The sequence below is a fragment of the Cucurbita moschata genome, unplaced genomic scaffold (assembly GCF_002738365.1).
Source record: "Cucurbita moschata cultivar Rifu unplaced genomic scaffold, Cmos_1.0 Cmo_Scf00001, whole genome shotgun sequence".
NCBI classification, from domain to species: Eukaryota; Viridiplantae; Streptophyta; class Magnoliopsida; order Cucurbitales; family Cucurbitaceae; genus Cucurbita; species Cucurbita moschata.
The window spans coordinates 424,331-443,019 of record NW_019268517.1 but is presented as its reverse complement, the minus strand read 5'-3'; the positions used below and the strand labels follow the sequence as shown (position 1 = coordinate 443,019).

The 18,689-nt window shown below is 39.1% G+C and overlaps 2 protein-coding genes, 1 non-coding gene and 1 pseudogene across 3 annotated transcripts; 1 reads left to right on the top strand and 3 right to left on the bottom strand.

Annotated features, from left to right (window-relative positions):
* Positions 1–419: 419 nt before the first annotated feature.
* On the bottom strand, positions 420–2,266 carry LOC111452765 (pectinesterase-like). Its single transcript, XM_023093642.1, has 2 exons — positions 1,273–2,266; positions 420–1,194 (listed from the first exon to the last, which is right to left on the bottom strand). The coding sequence occupies exons 1-2, from the start codon at positions 2,264–2,266 to the stop codon at positions 497–499; spliced, it is 1,692 nt and encodes a 563-aa protein (XP_022949410.1). The 3' UTR covers positions 420–496.
* An 856-nt stretch (positions 2,267–3,122) lies between these two features.
* On the bottom strand, positions 3,123–8,266 carry LOC111452758 (annotated as a pseudogene).
* Positions 8,267–8,590: 324 nt separating this feature from the next.
* On the bottom strand, positions 8,591–15,143 carry LOC111452750 (probable pectinesterase/pectinesterase inhibitor 21). The gene is made up of 5 exons (XM_023093618.1): positions 14,556–15,143; positions 10,676–10,757; positions 10,357–10,611; positions 9,514–9,849; positions 8,591–9,435 (listed from the first exon to the last, which is right to left on the bottom strand). The coding sequence occupies exons 1-5, from the start codon at positions 15,141–15,143 to the stop codon at positions 8,738–8,740; spliced, it is 1,959 nt and encodes a 652-aa protein (XP_022949386.1). The 3' UTR covers positions 8,591–8,737.
* LOC111454622 lies at positions 10,695–10,830 on the top strand. The gene has a single exon (XR_002712465.1). It is a non-coding gene; the product is annotated as a small nucleolar RNA Z247 (small nucleolar RNA).
* Positions 15,144–18,689: the final 3,546 nt, after the last annotated feature.

The following is an 18,689-nucleotide window of genomic DNA, read 5'->3' as shown; positions in this document are numbered from 1 at the left end:
CTATCAGTCAAGTTTCTAGGGAAATAATACTCAAAATATATACATTAACAATTTTTAAATTGATTTGATTTTGATGGATAAAATTATTTAGTTTGAGAAATAACCATCAACTATAACCCGAAAAGAACCAAATTTCGTATAGGAAGAATGAAAGAGGCAATCATATTTGCTTTGGTAGATACGCTATTCAAGCATTTGAACCCGCTTGGATCACATCTAGACAAATCGAAGCATACGCTATTCAAGCACTTGAAGCAAGACAAAGGGCAATGACACGAAATACACGACATGGCGAAAAAATATGGATAAGACCCACAAAAACACGTATTTTAAACTACAAATATTAAATCATTGTGATCGCTGCTATTGCAAATCAAGAAGAGAAAGAATTGTTTTATTCAAAATCTCAAAATGACCATTGTCATGCTCGAAAAGTACGAAAAAACAGTGAAAAAAAATAACCACATGAAATTCTATCAGCTCTATTCTCTTGGTTTTAGATTTTCATCATGCCACCAGTGTACGGTATTCCACTGTTCTTGATCCAATCATCACCTTGAATAAACAAGGAAGGGGTGAAATTGATGGCCTGTTTTGCTGTGATTTGTTTAATTCCCTTCCACTTAACTCTATTTTCTTTTGCCGCACCAGGTCCTCTATTATCGAACTCTGTGTAATACAAAGTCTTGAGAGTAGAATCATCACTCCATCGCATCCAACCATCAGGATGGATCAAGTCATCGATTTGGCATTGCATGATGACGGTTCTTGAATACTTCTTCCATGGGCGACCAAGATAGGACTTACTGGTATGGCGAATGGGGTAGAACTCAGGGTCGGAAGAGATAACGCAATTTTGGAGGACAATACCAGTGGGCTCATCACTCTCCATTCGACCTTGGGCAGTGACAAAGCATGCTTGATTCGGCTTTGGCTTCCTCACTAAGATCTTACAGTTCTGTAACACGGCAGCAGCATTGCCAAAGATGAAATCAACGGTACCGGAGATTGTGCAATCTCGATAGAATTGACGTTTGGTTTGGGGGTAGAGAGTATCTTGATAGCCGTCCATTCTGCAATTGTAGAAGATTGACATGTCGGATTGAACTCGGAGTGCCACGGCCTGGCCTTTGTGAAGTCCAGCTGAGTTATCGAACCACAAGTCTTTTCCGATGAAGTTGGATCCGATCGCCGCTGTTAAGAATATGTAACCATGTTAAATTCACTTATTGAATTCGTATGAATATGATTATAAATTAGATGGCAACTTACCAAAGGTAGCACTTTTGAATGTGGGTGTTCCATCCTGGACATTCTTGTTAGCTGTGATCTTGGTCTTAGTCGGGCCGTCTCCAATCATCATGACATAGGTCATTTTTTTGTCCACCATCACTTGCTCTTCATAAACTCCTTCCTTCACATAAATCACAAATGTTGTATTGCTCTTCAATGGTACCTCTTTAAGGGCTTCAGTTATTGTCTTGTACTTTCCACTTCCGTCTTTAGCCACCACCACATTCGCCTTGATGTTGGCTCCAGTGGCCTCGAGTAGCCCTCGCCTATCGCTCACCCAAGATGGCTCTTCCTCTTGGTATTCATTTGATTCCTCTGTTCGAAGTTGTCGCCCCGTTTGTGGGGGCAGTCCCAACTTCTCCCACAAAGTGCTCACAAGGGATGTAACCTCACCCACCATCACAAGCCCATTGGCGGTCATTTCTTTTGACATCTTCAACAAATTCTTCATCTTTTCACCAGTATCGCCAGGAACATTCTCGAAACCATCCAAACAAGTTTCTTGATATGTCAATGCAGCGCTCAACCAAATCCTAAGATTCTCAAGATAATCATTCATTTTGTGTAAATTAAAACTATTGGTGATTTTATCAAAGGAAGTTAAAAGATCATCAATTGCATAATCCATGAGCTCGTCGCAAGCATCAACTGCTTTTTGCGCCATGGGGTCGGTGGTAGCTTGTTTCAAAGTGGGGGAATTTGCAATGGCCGCTTTGAGCTGCTCAATAGCAAAATGGAACCCTGCCTTGACCAACTCACGTGGGTCTTTTGAGTCAACATTAGACTTCACCAGGGCTTCTTCGCAAGTTTCACGGTAAGTAGTGGGCTCACATAGAGTCTTAATGGCAGCATTAGAGGAGCCAGAGTCCTCTCCTCCGCCACTTACACCATTAACCAAGGCAACCAAAAACAGAGACAACAACCCAACCAAGGCAGCTTTATTGTTCTTGCATCCACCGCCGTCATACGCCATAATTTTTTTTTTTTTTTTGGGTAATAGAAGATGGGAAGTTGTAGCCTTGATTTATTTACGTTCAACAAATGACCTATTTTTATATGAGAAAATTTTAAAATATTGTTAGAGTTCGAGCATTCTGAACCAATTATTTTTACTTTTTTTTTCTTAAATAAAAATTTTCTTATCTAAATTTAGCTGATTTTTGCTAAACTTAGTATTAATTTAGTTAATTTTTACTAATTTTTGTGTTCAAAATCTTCGTTGATTANTTTAAATTAAGTTTTTTTTTTTTTTTTTTTTTTTTTTTTTTTTTTTTTTTTTTTTTTTTTTTTTTTACTTATTATGAGTAATTATTTGTTAAGCAGAAGTTCAGCTCGATAAGATTAATATAAAAATTTGTGATGCTTACAAATACAACTTAAAAAATTTGTGATGCATAAAAATAGAACTTATTACTAAATAAATCATAAAAATACAATTACTAAATAAATCTAAAGGTTTTGAAGCGATAAATAAATTTTAATAAGATCCAACAAAAATGAACATTAATCTTTACTTGTTTAGGATTGATAATGGGACCTTTAACTTTTACTTGGTGAAAAAAAAAAAAACCCACTAATTTTTCTTTAATTGTCCCATAAACTACTTAAGAACCATATCATTTGGGAGCTATTTTGTTTAGTTAAAAAGTCGTTAATAATATAAAATTAAGTTGAGCTTAACTAATTTAGATATATATAATTTCAATCATATAATTCTCATTATGTGGTCAAGAGATTCAAAACCCTACCCCATATGATCGAACTAAAAACAATCGATGCTTTTGCTTCTGAAAAATAAAAGTTAACTTTAATATTTGATATAACAAAAATAACAATAAGTTTTCGAGTAAGGTTTTGATTGTCGATAGAAATGTCAAGACATCAATTTCTTTAGAAACATTGAGACGATAATCGATTTTATCGGTTCCTAATATCCCATTTGGTTCGTGAGATTTTTCCTTTCAATTTTCAAAGCTTAGCTCTCCGAAGCCCCAGCTTGGCGATGGTTCCTAAATGAACTTCAACAGGGCCATCTGGTATTCTCAAGGTTCTTGCAGCAGCCCAGAGATGAGCAAGAACAGTGTCAGAAGATAAGCCACCTGCACCATGAACTTGCATTGCCATGTCCAGAATCTGCAATGCCATATTGGGAGCTGCAACCTGTGCCATGTTTCACCGAGATGTTAATGAAAACGTGGGCAAAAAAAGAAAAAAAACGAGAAAGGAAGATGAGGTGGTAACTGAGATGTTTGTAAGTCCGAAAGAACGACAATTAGATAGGTTAATTTTTCATTCAATATTCTAATGATTCTTCTACTCCAAAGATAGGTTTAAAACATTTATGAAAGGTCATGAACTTAAATAACTTCGATTAAATGTAAGAAAATTTACCTTGGCCATTGCAATCGTCCCACGTGCTTTCTTGTTTCCTAGCCGATCTAACTGATCAGCTGCTTTCAAGACTAGCAATCTCGTTCTCTCAAGTTTCACGCGACACAGACACAAACATAGTCATTCTCTCAATCATTGTTATAGATTTTGGGGGGCAATCATGTGGATACTGGCATTGTTTGAAAGTTAGGAACCCTGCCCAGCAATCAACTTTCCAAACACACTTCTACTAAGAGCCCTCTGAACTGCCATCCGCATACCTCGTTCTGCAGCTCCTACCAATCGCATGCAATGGTGCAGCCTCCCTGGGCCAAGCCTACCCTGGAATGAAATACAGAACCAGAGGAAAGTCAACTGAGTTGCGGTAGGCAAGCAGCTCCAAGGACGTCAGGACACTTGTGTAAATAGTGAAAATATAGGTGTAACGGCCCAAACCCACTGCTAGCAATATTGTCCTTTTTGGACTTTCCCCTCTAGACTTTCCCTCGTTTTATCTTTCTCTCCAACCGATGTGGGATCTCACGAGGAGGTTGAGCCCCGAATGGAGGGTGGATTGGGGGTCCCACATCGATTGGAAAAGAGAACAAGTGCCAGCGAGGACGCTGGTCCCCAAAGGGGTGAATTGTGAGCTCCCACGTCGGTTGAGGAGGAGAATGAAACATTCTTCATTCTTTATAAGGGTATGAAAATTTCTTCCTAGCATATGCATTTTAAGACCTTGAGGAGAAGCCGGAAAGGAAAAGCACAAAGAGCTCAAATAGAATAATATTTGCTAGCGGTGGACTTGGGCGGTAAGAAAATGATAAAGGAAACAACCATGTGAAACTTCATTAACGCTTGTAAGGTAGGCAATCATTCACCATTCTAGTTCTACTAAAGAAAAAAAATCTTGTTCTGGTTTTAACTTGGTTAATGAACTTGTTTGTGAATGGTGAATGAAGTTTACACAATTATTTTTCCGGAGAAGTTCATACAAATTCAGACATCTAGTGTCAATATACTCCATTTTACTGAAAGCTAAACTGCTCCGTCAGTCAAGTTTCTAGGGAAATAATACTCAAAGTAGACACCGATCATTTGCAAGCTAACATAAAGAATCTGAATGAAATTACCTGGGCAATTTCAAATCAACGACCCTCACCGAGTATAATATTTGTTGCAGGAACACGCACATTGTCAAATATTATCTCAGCATGCCCATGAGGTGCGTCATCAAAGCCGAATACTGTGAGGGGTCTTTTAACTATTACACCTGGAGTCTGGATGTCAACTAAGATCATGGACTGTTGCTTATGCATAGCAGCAGTAGCATCTATTTTTCCCTGCAAATAATGGAGAGAAGCATAGCAGCAGTAGCAACTGTTTTTCCCTGCAAATAATGGAGAACCCCTCGTTGCATCGATACTAATATAACTTAAATCTTAAAAAAAAAAAAAAAAAAAAAAAAAAAAAAAAAAAAAAAAAAAAAAAAAAAAAAAAAAAAAAAAAAAAAAAAAAAAAAAAAAAAAAAAAAAAAAAAAAAAAAAAAAGATGAATAAACAATTCTTATAAATAGTAGAACTAACCATAACTATAAGGATTTTGCACCTCGGATCCATGGCTCCACTTGTCCACCATTTTCTTCGATTGATGACAAAGGAGTATCCATCCCTGCATGCAAGTTAACAGTTGAAGTGTAATTATACCAATAACAAACTCCATGATGCATGTACACTTCAAGATCTTTCATATTTCTAAAAAAAATCAATTTGCATTCTAGAAATCATTACAGAACTATGAATGCAAAATAATGTAATCCAATAAGTGGAAGTATTTTTTTTTTCTTTCTCTTTTTCCATAAGCTAATAACTTAATTAGGAGAGATCTTTTCTATGAATAAATGTTACATCGTTACCTTTTGATTGAACATTCAATATTTGTTGCATCAGAGGATGCAACTTGTGGTTCAGTCATTGCAAATCCCGACCGTATCTTTCCTTCAAGTAAAGGAATAAGCCATTCATGTAGTTGTTGTTTATTGCCATACCGCAACAATACCTGATGAAAGGACAAAATGATAAATAATAGCTCCAATAATGGATGCTTAAATTGCATCATAAATTTTTGTCAAAAATTGACCATACCATTGGTGTCAAAGATACAACGCATTTATAACCAACCATACATTACTCCACCTACAGCCCAGAAGATATGCAAAGAGTATAATCGTAAGAAAATTGCATACAGATCTAATTCATTCATTGGTCTATTCAATTTATTAGAGTAGAGCCAGAATCCAGTACAGCAGTGGTGAGAATTTAGGCAATCTACAAAAGGCGGCAGCCTAGCAAGCAGAATCCAGGCTATAAAATCTGATCTTACCTCCTTATTTCCAGTGTCAGGTGCACCACAGTTAAACACCTGAGGAGCCCAAATAGACCGACCCATTATCTCACATAGTATCCATATTCAAGATTGGAGAGGCCAGCACCAAGAAGGTTGTCTGCACCAGCAGAAAGGATGTGGCTACTTCCATCAAAAAGCAGTTTCCTTGCTCTTGAAGCACTATCAAACTGCACGAAACATCTTATTTCTTATACTAGTATTAAAAAGAACAATATGAGCACATATACGATCAAATGAGAGAAGCCAAAATCCAAACAGGTATCCACAAGTTCCACAAGCCTTCTTTCTTAGCCATCTCCTTCAGTTTCTCTTCCTCTGGGTGAATGTTCCAACGTTTGGAAGATTGAGCAAGTTTGTAAAATTCATTTTCCATAGGGTATATATGATCTTCCATGAACTTAATCAACTTGTTTCTCAACTCCATGACCTTTTTACTGGGGACAAACTTTCCTTCATCTTTGAGAATGGCCCATCCTTCATTCTCCTTCCTAGTATCTTGTGAATCAACTTGTACAATCGAGTCTGAAGCTGTTGAAATGGAAAAGCACTTTATGAAATAGCCTTGGTTATGTTCTACTAGAAGCCAAAAGCTTTCTTAAGCCATAGAACTACCAAATGGAGGATTTTCAGGAAGCACAGATTTTTGTTCAATAAATTCCCAAGCGGCATCCATAAAAGCATCAGCTTTTTCTCCAGCAATCCGAGCACTCTCACCTCCTGATGCATTTCCCTGCATTCTCAGAAGAAAACTGTGAATTATTGCAAATGAACTTCAAAACCATCCTTTTTGCCCATGGTGCCCCACAAATTCAATGATTGACAAGATACCATAATCCATCGATTGACTATAAATTCCAGCAAAGATTGCAGCAGCTCAGAAAATGAAGGCAACATAAAACTTCCAAGCAGAAAAGGGCCATGGTTTTCCCTGCAACAAGAAAATTTCAGCAAAAGTGTGCCTCAAGAATCAGTGGCATACATTTTAGATAATGAACATTTAATGCGGAATTAACTCTATTGATACTTTATAATCAAATCAACCTTAAACTTGCATACTTCATTTATACAAAAAGAATTAAGGCAAAAAACAATACAAAATGAAATGCCCTATACTAACCTACATACACGGCCTAAGCACGCTTAACTACGGAGTTCTGATGGGATCCAGTGCATTAGTGCTGGTATGATCGCACCCGATCCCATCAGAACTCCAGTTAAGCATGCTTGGGCCGTTACATTTGAGGACTCAAAATCCACAAGAACAGCAATAACGACTTCAGGCACACCTGTCGCTTACAGTAATTTTCTGGAAGCCCGAATTTTCCCAAACCGACAGCATTTACATCAACTGAATGTAGAGCAGCTAAGCTTTTAGCAGCTTCAAAGTATATAGCCTTCCTCGTTTCAGGAGCAACTCCCTAAAGAAATGACATTAATCCATCAGAAGCAAGTCAATAGCTAGTAAAACTTCAAAACTTACTAGACGTACCGCCAACTTGGGGTCTAGAAATATGCGTCCATCCAAGTACTCCATAACATAAAACGGAGTACCGATTACGCTCGAATCAGAACACAAACAGAATACTTTAGGAACTGGAATCTGTGTGTGATCACCTAATGCTCGAAGAATCTATCGCATCAGAAATTGAAATTAAAAAATCAAAACCTTAAAGTTCTCATAGCCACAGCAATTTGGAAAATCATATATTAAGATAGCTCATGATCACTTAATGAAAGTGAAATGAATTCTTGATCATCCTCGCTTGTGTTGATTTCTATCCTTCATTATATAACAAGAACTAAAGATTTCTATCCAAATAAGAAACTGATAAGCACCTGAAACTCCCTCTCAACGGCATGAGCAGACTGGAGCAACATCCCGGGAGATTTCTTCCTCAAAACATACCGGTTCTAAGATGCTCCAGAAGTAACCTCGATAAGATAAGTCGGGTTTGATTGGCCATAACCATACTAATCTCCAGAAATTAAAAGGGAAAACACAAAATCAATCAACAGCAATACACCACACCGATCAAATTAGAACTATATGGGGAGAGACGATGAAGTACCTGAGAGACTTGGAAATTAGACAGAGGGGGAGGGAGGAAAGGAAGTGGCGTTGGCGGAGCAAGGCATTGAGATCAAGCTCGTGAGCAGGACGAACATGACCGACCAGATCAAATGTGCGTTTCGACATAATTCATTTTAAGAAAAAAAAAAAAAAAAAAAAATCCTAATAATTGAATAATTGAGCCTAATTTTAAGATTTAAATTCTGGAATTAATACTTTTATAAATTAATTTTATTTAGAAATTTAGTGGACTGATTTAAAAAATTAAAGATTATAAAAATTTATACCTTTAACGATTTTTAAATTAATTTGATTAAATTATAATATATAATAAACTACAAATAATAAATCATTGTAATCTCAACTCACTCAAGAGAGAAAAAAATCCCTTTATTCAAAATCTTAAAATGAATGATAAATTAATGTTCAAAATCTTAAAATGAATGGTAATGTTTTTAAACAAAACTGTCTAGAATTCTGAGTCCTATAACTTGGTTTCAGACCATTGTCATGCCTGAATAGCTGAATCCAGGAATTACTATGAATAAACACGAAAAGCTTCAACTCATGAACTCTAGGAGCTCTATTCTCTTGGTTTTAGATTTTCATTAGGGCACTAGTGTACGGTATTCCGGTGTTCTTGATCCAATCATCACCTTGAATAAACAAGGAAGGGGTGAAATTGATGGCCTGTTTTGCTGTGATCTGTTTAACTCCCTTCCACTTAACTCTATTTTCTTTTGCTGCACCAGGTCCTCTGTTATCAAACTCTGTGTAATACAAAGTATTGAGAGCAAAATCACCATTCCATGGAAGCCAACCTTCAGGCTGGATCAAGTCGTCGATTTGGCATTGCATGATGACGGTTCTTGAATACTGCTTCCATGGGCGACCAAGGTAGGACTTACTGGTATGGCGAACGGGGTAGTAGTCAGGGTCGGAAGAGATGGTGCAATTTTGGAGGACGATACCAGTGGGCTCATCACTCTCCATTCGACCTTGGGCAGTGATAGGGCATGGTTGTTTTGGCTTTGGCTTCCTCACTAAGATCTTACAGTTCTGTAACACGACAGCAGCATTGCCAAAGATGAAATCAACGGTACCGGAGATTGTGCAATCCCGGTAGAATTGACGTTTGGCATGGGGGTAGAAAGTATCTTGATAGCCGTCCATTCTACAATTGTAGAAGATTGACATGTCGGATTGAACTCGGAGTGCCACGGCCTGGCCTTTGTAAAGTCCAGCCGAGTTCTCGAACCACAAGTCTTTTCCGATGAAGTTGGATCCGACAGCCGCTGTTAAGAATATGCAATCATGTTAAATTCACTTATTGAATTCGTATGAATACGATTATAAATTAGATGGCAACTTACCAAAGGTAGCACTTTTGAATGTGGGTGTTCCATCCTCGACACTCTTGCGACCTGTGATCTTGGTCTTAGTCGGGCCGTCTCCAATCACCATGACATAGGTCATTTTTTTGTCCACCAACACTTGCTCTTCATAAACTCCTTCCTTCACATAAATCACAAAGGTTGTATTGCTCTTCAATGGTACCTCTTTAAGGGCTTCAGTTATTGTCTTGTACTTTCCACTTCCGTCTTTAGCCACCACCACATTCGCCTTGATGTTAGCTCCAGTGGCCTCGAGTAGCCCTCGCCTGTCGCTCACCCAAGATGGCTCTCCCTCTTGGTATTCATTGGATTCCTCTGTTCAAGATGGCTCTCCCTCTTGGTATTCATTGGATTCCTCTGTTCGAAGTTGTCGCCCCGTTTGTGGCAACAGTCCCAACTTCTCCCACAAAGTGCTCACAAGGGATGTAACCTCACCCACCATCACAAGTCCATGTTAGAATTGGTCAATCCATTAGAATAGCTTGAAGTTAGTCATGCCATAAGAATAGGCTTACTTCGTTAGTTTCCTATGAAATCGGATCTATTAGTTAATCTTTTGCCAATATAAATAGAATATGTCCTCAATAGTGTGAGGTACAGTTTTGCATAAACTTGATATGGTATCAGAGCAGAAATAAGATCCACGAGATCCATAGCCTCTGCTGTTAGACATGTCAATCCCAAACAACACAATGTCTTCTCCGTCGATCAGTCAGGTGATTAGTGTTAAGCTTACACAAGAAAATTATCTACTGTGGTCTACCCAAATCCTTCCCTACTTGCGTAGCCAAAACCTTGTTGGTTTTGTGGATGGATCCATGCCTGCACCAAGCCAGACGATCGCCGTTGAACCAAGTGAAGAAACAGGGAATCGCAAAATTATCATCAACCCTGAGTTCACAGTCTGGTACCCCCAGGACCAGCTGGTACTCAGCCTCATCAACTCATCAGTCACTGAGGAGGTTCTCAGCACGATGGTTGGAATCACCACTGCACGAGAAGCCTGGATTACGCTGGAGCGACAATTTGCTTCCACATCTCGAGCAAGAGCAATGCAGATCCGTATGGAACTCTCTACTATCCAGAAAAAGGACATGACAATTGCTGACTACTTTCGTAAAGTAAAACATCTTGGTGATACACTTGCTGCCATTGGCAAGCGAATAGAGGATGAAGAACTCATCGCCTACATGCTGCAAGGACTTGGTCCAGATTATGATCCTCTAGTCACAAGCATTACAACCAGAACAGATGTATACACTGTCAGCGACGTGTATGCTCACATGCTGAGCTATGAGATGCGGCACTTGCGTAAGGGTACATTTGAGCAACTTTCATCTGCTAACAATGTCAATAGGATATCCATTCGTGGAGGTGCCAATGGAGGTCGAGGTAGTCGCGGTCGTAGTCGTCAGTTAAATAGTGGTCATGGACAATCAAGGCGTACTGTGAACAATCCTGGACGTCAACCATCAAAGACACAAAGCAGCTCAGGCATTGTCTGTCAGATTTGTGGTAAGCCCAATCACGATGCTTTGCAATGCTGGCACAGATTTGATCAGGCATATCAAGCCGAAAATAATCTCAAACAAGCAGCTTTGGCAACAAGTGGATACACTAGTGACACAAACTGGTATGTTGACACTGGAGCCACAGATCATATCACCAATGACCTAGAGAGGCTTACCACCAGAGAACGCTACACTGGCACCGACCAAATTCAGGTTGCAAATGGCGCAGGTTTGTCTATCTCTCATATTGGGAATTCATTAATTTCTGGTTCATCTCTTGTTCTGAAACATATCCTATATGTTCCTAAAATCAATAAGCACCTAATTTCAGTACAAAGACTAGCATCTGATAATAATGCTGTTGTAGAATTTCACCCAAACTATTTTTTGGTTAAGGACCGAGTCACGAAGAAACTCCTGCTCCACGGTAGATGTAAGAATGGCCTATACGTTCTACCGCATAATTTCAGTCAAGCCTTGCTGACAGCCAAACTTTCGAAAGAACAATGGCACAGAAGGCTAGGGCACCCTGCATCTCCAATTACCATTAGAATTCTACAAGATAATAATTTAGCTATAGATACTAATATTCCCTCTTCCTCAATTTGTAATGCTTGTCAATTAGGGAAAGCACATCAATTGCCATTTGGTTCTTCTCAGCATGTATCTACAGCACCCCTTCAATTAATTCACACTGATGTATGGGGTCCATCCATTGCGTCAGTAAATAATTCCAAATATTATGTTTCCTTTGTTGATGATTTTAGTCGTTATGTTTGGATTTACTTTCTGAGATGCAAATCTGATGTTGAGTCTGTGTTCCTTCAATTTCAAAAACATGTTGAAACTATGCTAAATACCAAAATTCGCTCCGTCCAATCAGATTGGGGGGGTGAATACCATCGGTTACACAATTATTTCAAATCCACAGGCATTGAACATCATATCTCCTGTCCTCACACACACCAGCAGAATGGGTTAGTCGAAAGAAAACACAGACACATTGTAGAAACTGGCCTTGCTTTACTCGCTCAAGCCAACATGCCTCTATCCTACTGGGATGAAGCTTTCAACACAGCTTGCTTTCTTATAAATAGAATGCCCAGCCGAACCATACAACAAGACACACCACTTCATAAATTGTTTGGTAAAAGTCCAGACTACTCCATGCTTAGGGTGTTTGGCTGTGCTTGCTGGCCTAATTTAAGGCCTTACAACAACAAGAAACTGAGTTTCAGAACTACTAGATGTATATTCTTGGGTTATAGTTCTTCTCATAAGGGATATAAATGCTTAAATAGAAGTACAGGACGTATTTACATCTCTAGAGACGTGGTTTTCGATGAAAATATTTTTCCTTTTGAAGAATCTAAGCCACCAAACAAAACCACAAATCCACATCATCCTGTTCTACTTCCAGCCTTAGCCAAACTTGCTAGTTTTTACACTGAAAATGCTCTTACAGATATTGAACCAGTTGTTAGTAATTCCCATATGAATGATGGTCAAACTGATAATATTGCTAGTGACAACTTGTCTGGTGTCAGCTTATCTTCTGCAGATAATACAAGAAGTTCAGAGGAAATTGCAGAATATGAAGCTGAGAGCAGTTCGACCAATGCTCAAAACCAAACTCATGAACATGTGTCTGATCAACCAACTGAAGCAGCTAGTCAACATCCAATGCGAACAAGGTTGAGAAATAACATTGTACAAGCTAAACAATTCACTGATGGAACTATCAGATATTCAGAAACCTCAAGAAAATTCGCAAGCGCTGTAACTATCACAACTCCGATCATAGAGACTGCTACTGAACCTCGAAACCTGCAGGAAGCCATGCAACATCCAAGATGGAGAGGAGCAATGAATGATGAGCTCTCAGCGCTAAAACGAAATGCCACTTGGGATCTAGTTCCACCCAAACCTGGAATAAATCTCATTGATAGTAAATGGGTGTATAAAGTGAAAAGAAAAGCAGATGGGTCAGTTGAAAGATTAAAAGCAAGATTAGTTGCCAAAGGATTCAAGCAAAGATTTGGTGTTGATTACACTGATACTTTTAGCCCTGTGATCAAACCGTCAACAATCAGGGTCATTCTTTCGCTAGCAGTAACCAAGGGCTGGAATATGAGACAAGTTGATATCCAAAATGCATTTTTGCATGGAATTCTGAAAGAGGAAGTGTACATGCGACAACCACCAGGATTTCAAGACTCAGCCAAACCAAAGAATTACATATGCAAGCTCAAGAAAGCCCTTTATGGCCTGAAACAAGCCCCAAAAGCTTGGCATTCAAGGTTGACTGGAAAACTTATTGAGTTAGGCTTCAAGGCTTCAGTAGCTGATTCATCTCTTTTTATTCTCAAAAACAGAGAGATAACTATCTATATGCTCATCTATGTTGATGATATAATTATTGTGAGCTCCTCTGATCAAGCAACCGAAAGGTTGATTCAGAAATTGAAAATAGATTTTGCAGTAAAAGATTTGGGTGGTCTTGAGTATTTTCTGGGTATTGAAGTCAAGAAAACACGAGATGGTATCATACTGTCACAGAGACGATATGCCTTAGATTTGTTGAAAAGAGTAAACATGGAAAAATGCAAACCTATGTCTACACCAATGGGTTCTGCTGAAAAATTATTCAGAGAACAAGGAATACCCTTATCAGCTGAAGAACAATTCAAATACAGAAGTACAGTGGGAGCACTACAATATTTGACAATGACTAGGCCTGATTTGGCATTTGCTGTCAATAAAGTGTGTCAATATCTTCATACACCTACTGATGCTCATTGGGGTGCTGTGAAGAGAATTCTTCGTTATGTTAAAGGCACACTAGCATTAGGAGTGAAAATTCAGAAATCAACCATGATGTTGTCGGGGTTTTCTGATGCTGATTGGGCTGGTTGTCCCGATGATCGACGTTCAACTAGCGGCTTTGCTGTATTTCTTGGAGCAAATCTAATCTCATGGAGTTCCAGAAAACAGGCTACAGTGTCAAGATCAAGCACCGAAGCAGAATACAAGGCCATTGCGAATCTTACTGCAGAAATGATTTGGATCAAGTCATTACTGAAGGAACTGGGCGTGTATCAATCAAAGGCTCCTCGCCTCTGGTGTGACAACCTCGGAGCTACATATTTAACTTCAAATCCAGTATTTCATGCTAGAACGAAACATATTGAAGTTGATTTTCATTTTGTTCGAGAACAAGTAGCACGTAAAGCAATGGAAGTTCGGTTCATTTCATCAAGTGATCAAGTAGCTGATATCCTGACAAAACCACTGTCTAAAACTCCTTTTACTACACATTGTAACAATCTCAACATGTACAAGACTTGTTGGGATTGAAGGGGACTGTTAGAATTGGTCAATCCATTAGAATAGCTTGAAGTTAGTCATGCCATAAGAATAGGCTTACTTCGTTAGTTTCCTATGAAATCGGATCTATTAGTTAATCTTTTGCCAATATAAATAGAATATGTCCTCAATAGTGTGAGGTACAGTTTTGCATAAACTTGATAGTCCATTGGCGGTCATTTCTTTTGACGTCTTCAACAAATTCTTCATCTTTTCACCAGTATCGCCAGGAACATTCTCGAAACCATCCAAACAAGTTTCTTGATATGTCAATGCAGCGCTCAACCAAATCCTAAGGTTCTCAAGATAAGCATTCACTCTGTGTACATCAAAACTATCGGTGATTTTATCAAAGGAAGTTAAAAGATCATCAATTGCATAATCCATGAGCTCGTCGCAAGCATCAACTGCTTTTTGCGCCATGGGGTCAGTGGCGGCTTGTTTCAAAGTGGGGGAATTTGCAATGGCCGCTTTGAGCTGCTCAATAGCAAAATGGAACCCTGCCTTGACCAACTCACGTGGGTCTTTTGAGTCAACATTGGACTTCACCAGGACTTCTTCGCAAGTTTCACGGTAAGTAGTGGGCTCACATAGGGTCTTAATGGCAGCATTAGAGGAGCCAGGTTCCTCTCCTGCGCCACTTACACCGTTAACCAAGGCAACAAAAAACAAAGACAACAACCCAACCAGGGCAGCCTTATTGTTCTTGCATCCACCACCGTCATACGCCATGTTTCTTCGCTACAAATCTCAAGCTGTTATTTATTTTTATTATTATTATTTTTTTTGTTTTGTTTTCTTGGGTAATGAAGATGGGAAGTTGCTGCCTTGATTTCTTTCCGTTCAACAAATGACTTGTTTTTATATGAGAAAATTTTAACAGAATTTCTAAATTGAAGTAAATATCGTTAGAGTTAGGAGCATTCTGGACCAATCATTTTTATTTATTTTTTTTTCTTAAATAAAATTTCCGCATCTAAATTTAGTTGATTTTTACTCTAAACTTAAAGATTAATTGAGTTAATCTTTGCTAATTTTGTATTCAAAATCATAGTTGATTATGCTAAACATTTAAATTAAGTTTTTTTTTTTTTTTGTTGTGCTTATTATGAGTAATTATTCGAGTGGAAGTTCATTAGCTCAGATAAGATTAATATATGATCAGTAAAAAATACAACCCATAAATCTGAAGGTTTTGTAGCGATAAATAAATTTGAATAAAGATGCAACAAAAATGAACATTAACTTTTACTTGTTTAGGATTGATAATGACCTTTAACCTTACTTGTGAAAAAGAAAACTACTCATTTTTCCTTAATTGTCCCATAAGCTACATAAACTACTCAAGGATTGGGTCATTTGGAAGCTATTCTGTTTAGTTAACAAGTCGTCAACATTGTTGAGCTCTAACCAATTTAGATATATATAATTTTCATCATGTGGTCAAGAGATTCAAAACCCTACCCCATATGATCCAACTAAAAAAATTGATGTTTTTTTCTTCAAAATAAAAATTAACTTTAATATTTGAAATAATAAAAATAACAGTAAGTTTTCGAATAAGGTTTTGATTGTCCATAGAAATGTCAAGATATCAATTTCTTTGGAAACATTGAGACGATGATCGATTTTATCTGTTCCTAATATTCCATTTGGTTTGAGACATTTTTCCTTTCAATTTTCAAAGCTTAGCCCTCCGAAGCTCTTGGCGATGGTTCCTAAATGAACTTCATCAGGGCCATCTGGTATTCTGAAGGTTCTTGCAGCAGCCCAGAGATGAGCATGAACAGTGCCAGAAGATAAGCCACCTGCACCATGAACTTGCATTGCCATGTCCAGAATTTGCAATGCCATATTGGTTGCTGCAACCTGTGCCATGTTTCACCAAGATATTAATGAAGACGTGGTAAAAAAAAAAAGGAAAAAATGAGAGAGGAGAAGGGTAGAAATCTGTTAAATGGTTAACAAAAAAAAATGAAGATAAGTCCGAAAGAACGACAATTAGATAGGTTGGCTTTTTGTTCGATTCTTCTACTCCAAAGATAGGTTTAAAGCATTTATGAAAGGTCATGAACTTAAATAACTTCGATTAGATGTAAGAAAATTTACCTTGGTCATTGCAATCGTCCCTCGTGCTTTCTTGTTTCCTAGCCGATCTAACTGATCAGCTGCTTCCAAGACTAGCAATCTCGTTCCCTCAAGTTTCACACGACACTGACACAAACATAGTCATTCTCTTAAAAATTGTTATAAGGGGGTGGGGGGAAATCATGTGACTACTATATCCAAATACTGGCATTGTTTGAAAGGAAGGAACTCTGCTCAGGGTCACGGTCCTACATTTTTTACCGTGTGGCATCGTGATATTGACACGCTCACGACTAGCCTTAAGGGGAATCAAGCCCCATATATATTTTTCACTCCGGCTTTGTGGCTTCGTCGGACCTTGGGCGAAGTTTGTCTTCGCCAATCGAATATCGCTTATGTGGAATCCAAACTTGTTCAACCACACACGCCGCCTGCACGTGCATGTTCAATTGTCTGCAACACATCCGACTTGCCTCTACACTAGGCCAAGTCATTCGGCTCGACCTTGCCTCTACTCGAGCCAAGGTCTCTCAATGCAACGTCGCATCTCATCTTTTCATCTCGATCCCCATCGACAGGGTCCATATGTCTTGACGCCACCCCGAGTCTCAGGATGTCGTCGGCCATCATAACTCGCTCAGTCATGCCATGGAGAATGGGTCCGCGTGTCTTTCATCTCATTGGGACTTCCCAAACATCCATCCATCCGAGTTCTATCAAGACATTAGCCCTCCCTTGCCCATGCCGAGTCATTTACGAATACCGTACCAGATAGCGGGTGTATGTAGCAACCTCGAACACGCGGGCTAGGGCACAATACCGGCACATCGGTGCCGTCTGATACTATCCTACAAAAATCCATTTCAAAGGAAATTGCCCGAGACACTCATCTTAGCACGCTCGCCCACACTGTGACACACGTATGTGCCACAGGTTAGCTCACTTAGACCACAAGGCCCAGGGTGGTGGAGAGCTAACACCATGGTACCTTTATAGTACATTTTAAGTCATTTTCAATTTTCAGGCGTAGACATGATTTTGGTGAACGGTCATACGGTGTTGTGCATTGTCCGTCCGATGTCCGATTGACACCAAACAAACATTCATATTTCATATGGATGGACTTAAATCCCGAACCGCATGTCCAAATTCCTTTTGAAACCCCGACTTTTTGAGGTTAGGGCCTGAGGCCCTACCCTTCCCTTCAACAACCCTATCTTTACTCTTCATGTCTATTCAATGTCTCTGTCTTGCTTATGTCTCAACTTGTCTTCAATGCCCACTTCGCATGGTGGTGTGTTGGATGATGGATCATCCTCCTCGATCACATCATGACAATCTTCTATATTGGCCCGCATGTGGTCGGATGCGCGTCTCTTGAGGGACGCCAATTTGCTTGTCATGAGGTGAGGGTCACAACCTACTCTCTTCATAGTATGGTTGTGACATTCTCCCCCACTTAACTTAGTCATCGTTCTCGATGACTTACTCGGGCACAATCGTATTGCAGATTGTGACATTTTCCCCCATTTAATTTAGTCATGGTCCTCGATGTCTTTCTTGGGGCGCATTCGCCCCACTAATTGTGAAATTCTCCCCTACTCAATCTCGGCCTCGTTCGGATGACGAAACTAACTCTCTGAATGTTGCCAACGCGACTCGCTGGAATTGGTTGTGTTTAAGAAAGGTATATAATTATTAAGCACCTGACTATCTTTTGTCATAATGCTCATCTTGATGACGTCTTCCGTCAGCTTGGAGACAAGTTCGAGTGGATTCTTCTAACTTCTCTTTTGTCATGTGGCACCACAACTCTTGACTTGGTTAGTTGTTGGGTGAACTTGCCTCTAGATGCTTTGACTTCTCTTTTGTCATATGACACCATCTTTTGTCATATGACACCACGTTCTGACTCTTGACTTGGTCAGTTGTTGGATCTTGCTGACGTCTTCCGTCAGCTTGTTGACAAGTTCGAGTGGATGCTTCTAACTTCTCTTTTATCATATGACACCACGACTCTTGACCAATCATATGGCACCACGACTCTTGATTTGGTCAGTTGTTTAGTGAACTTGCCTCTAGATGCTTCCGACTTCTCTTTTGTTATATGGCACTAGGTTTTGACTCTTGACTTGGTAAGTTGTTGGATCTTACAAATGTCTTCCGTCAGCTTGGAGACAAGTTCGAGTG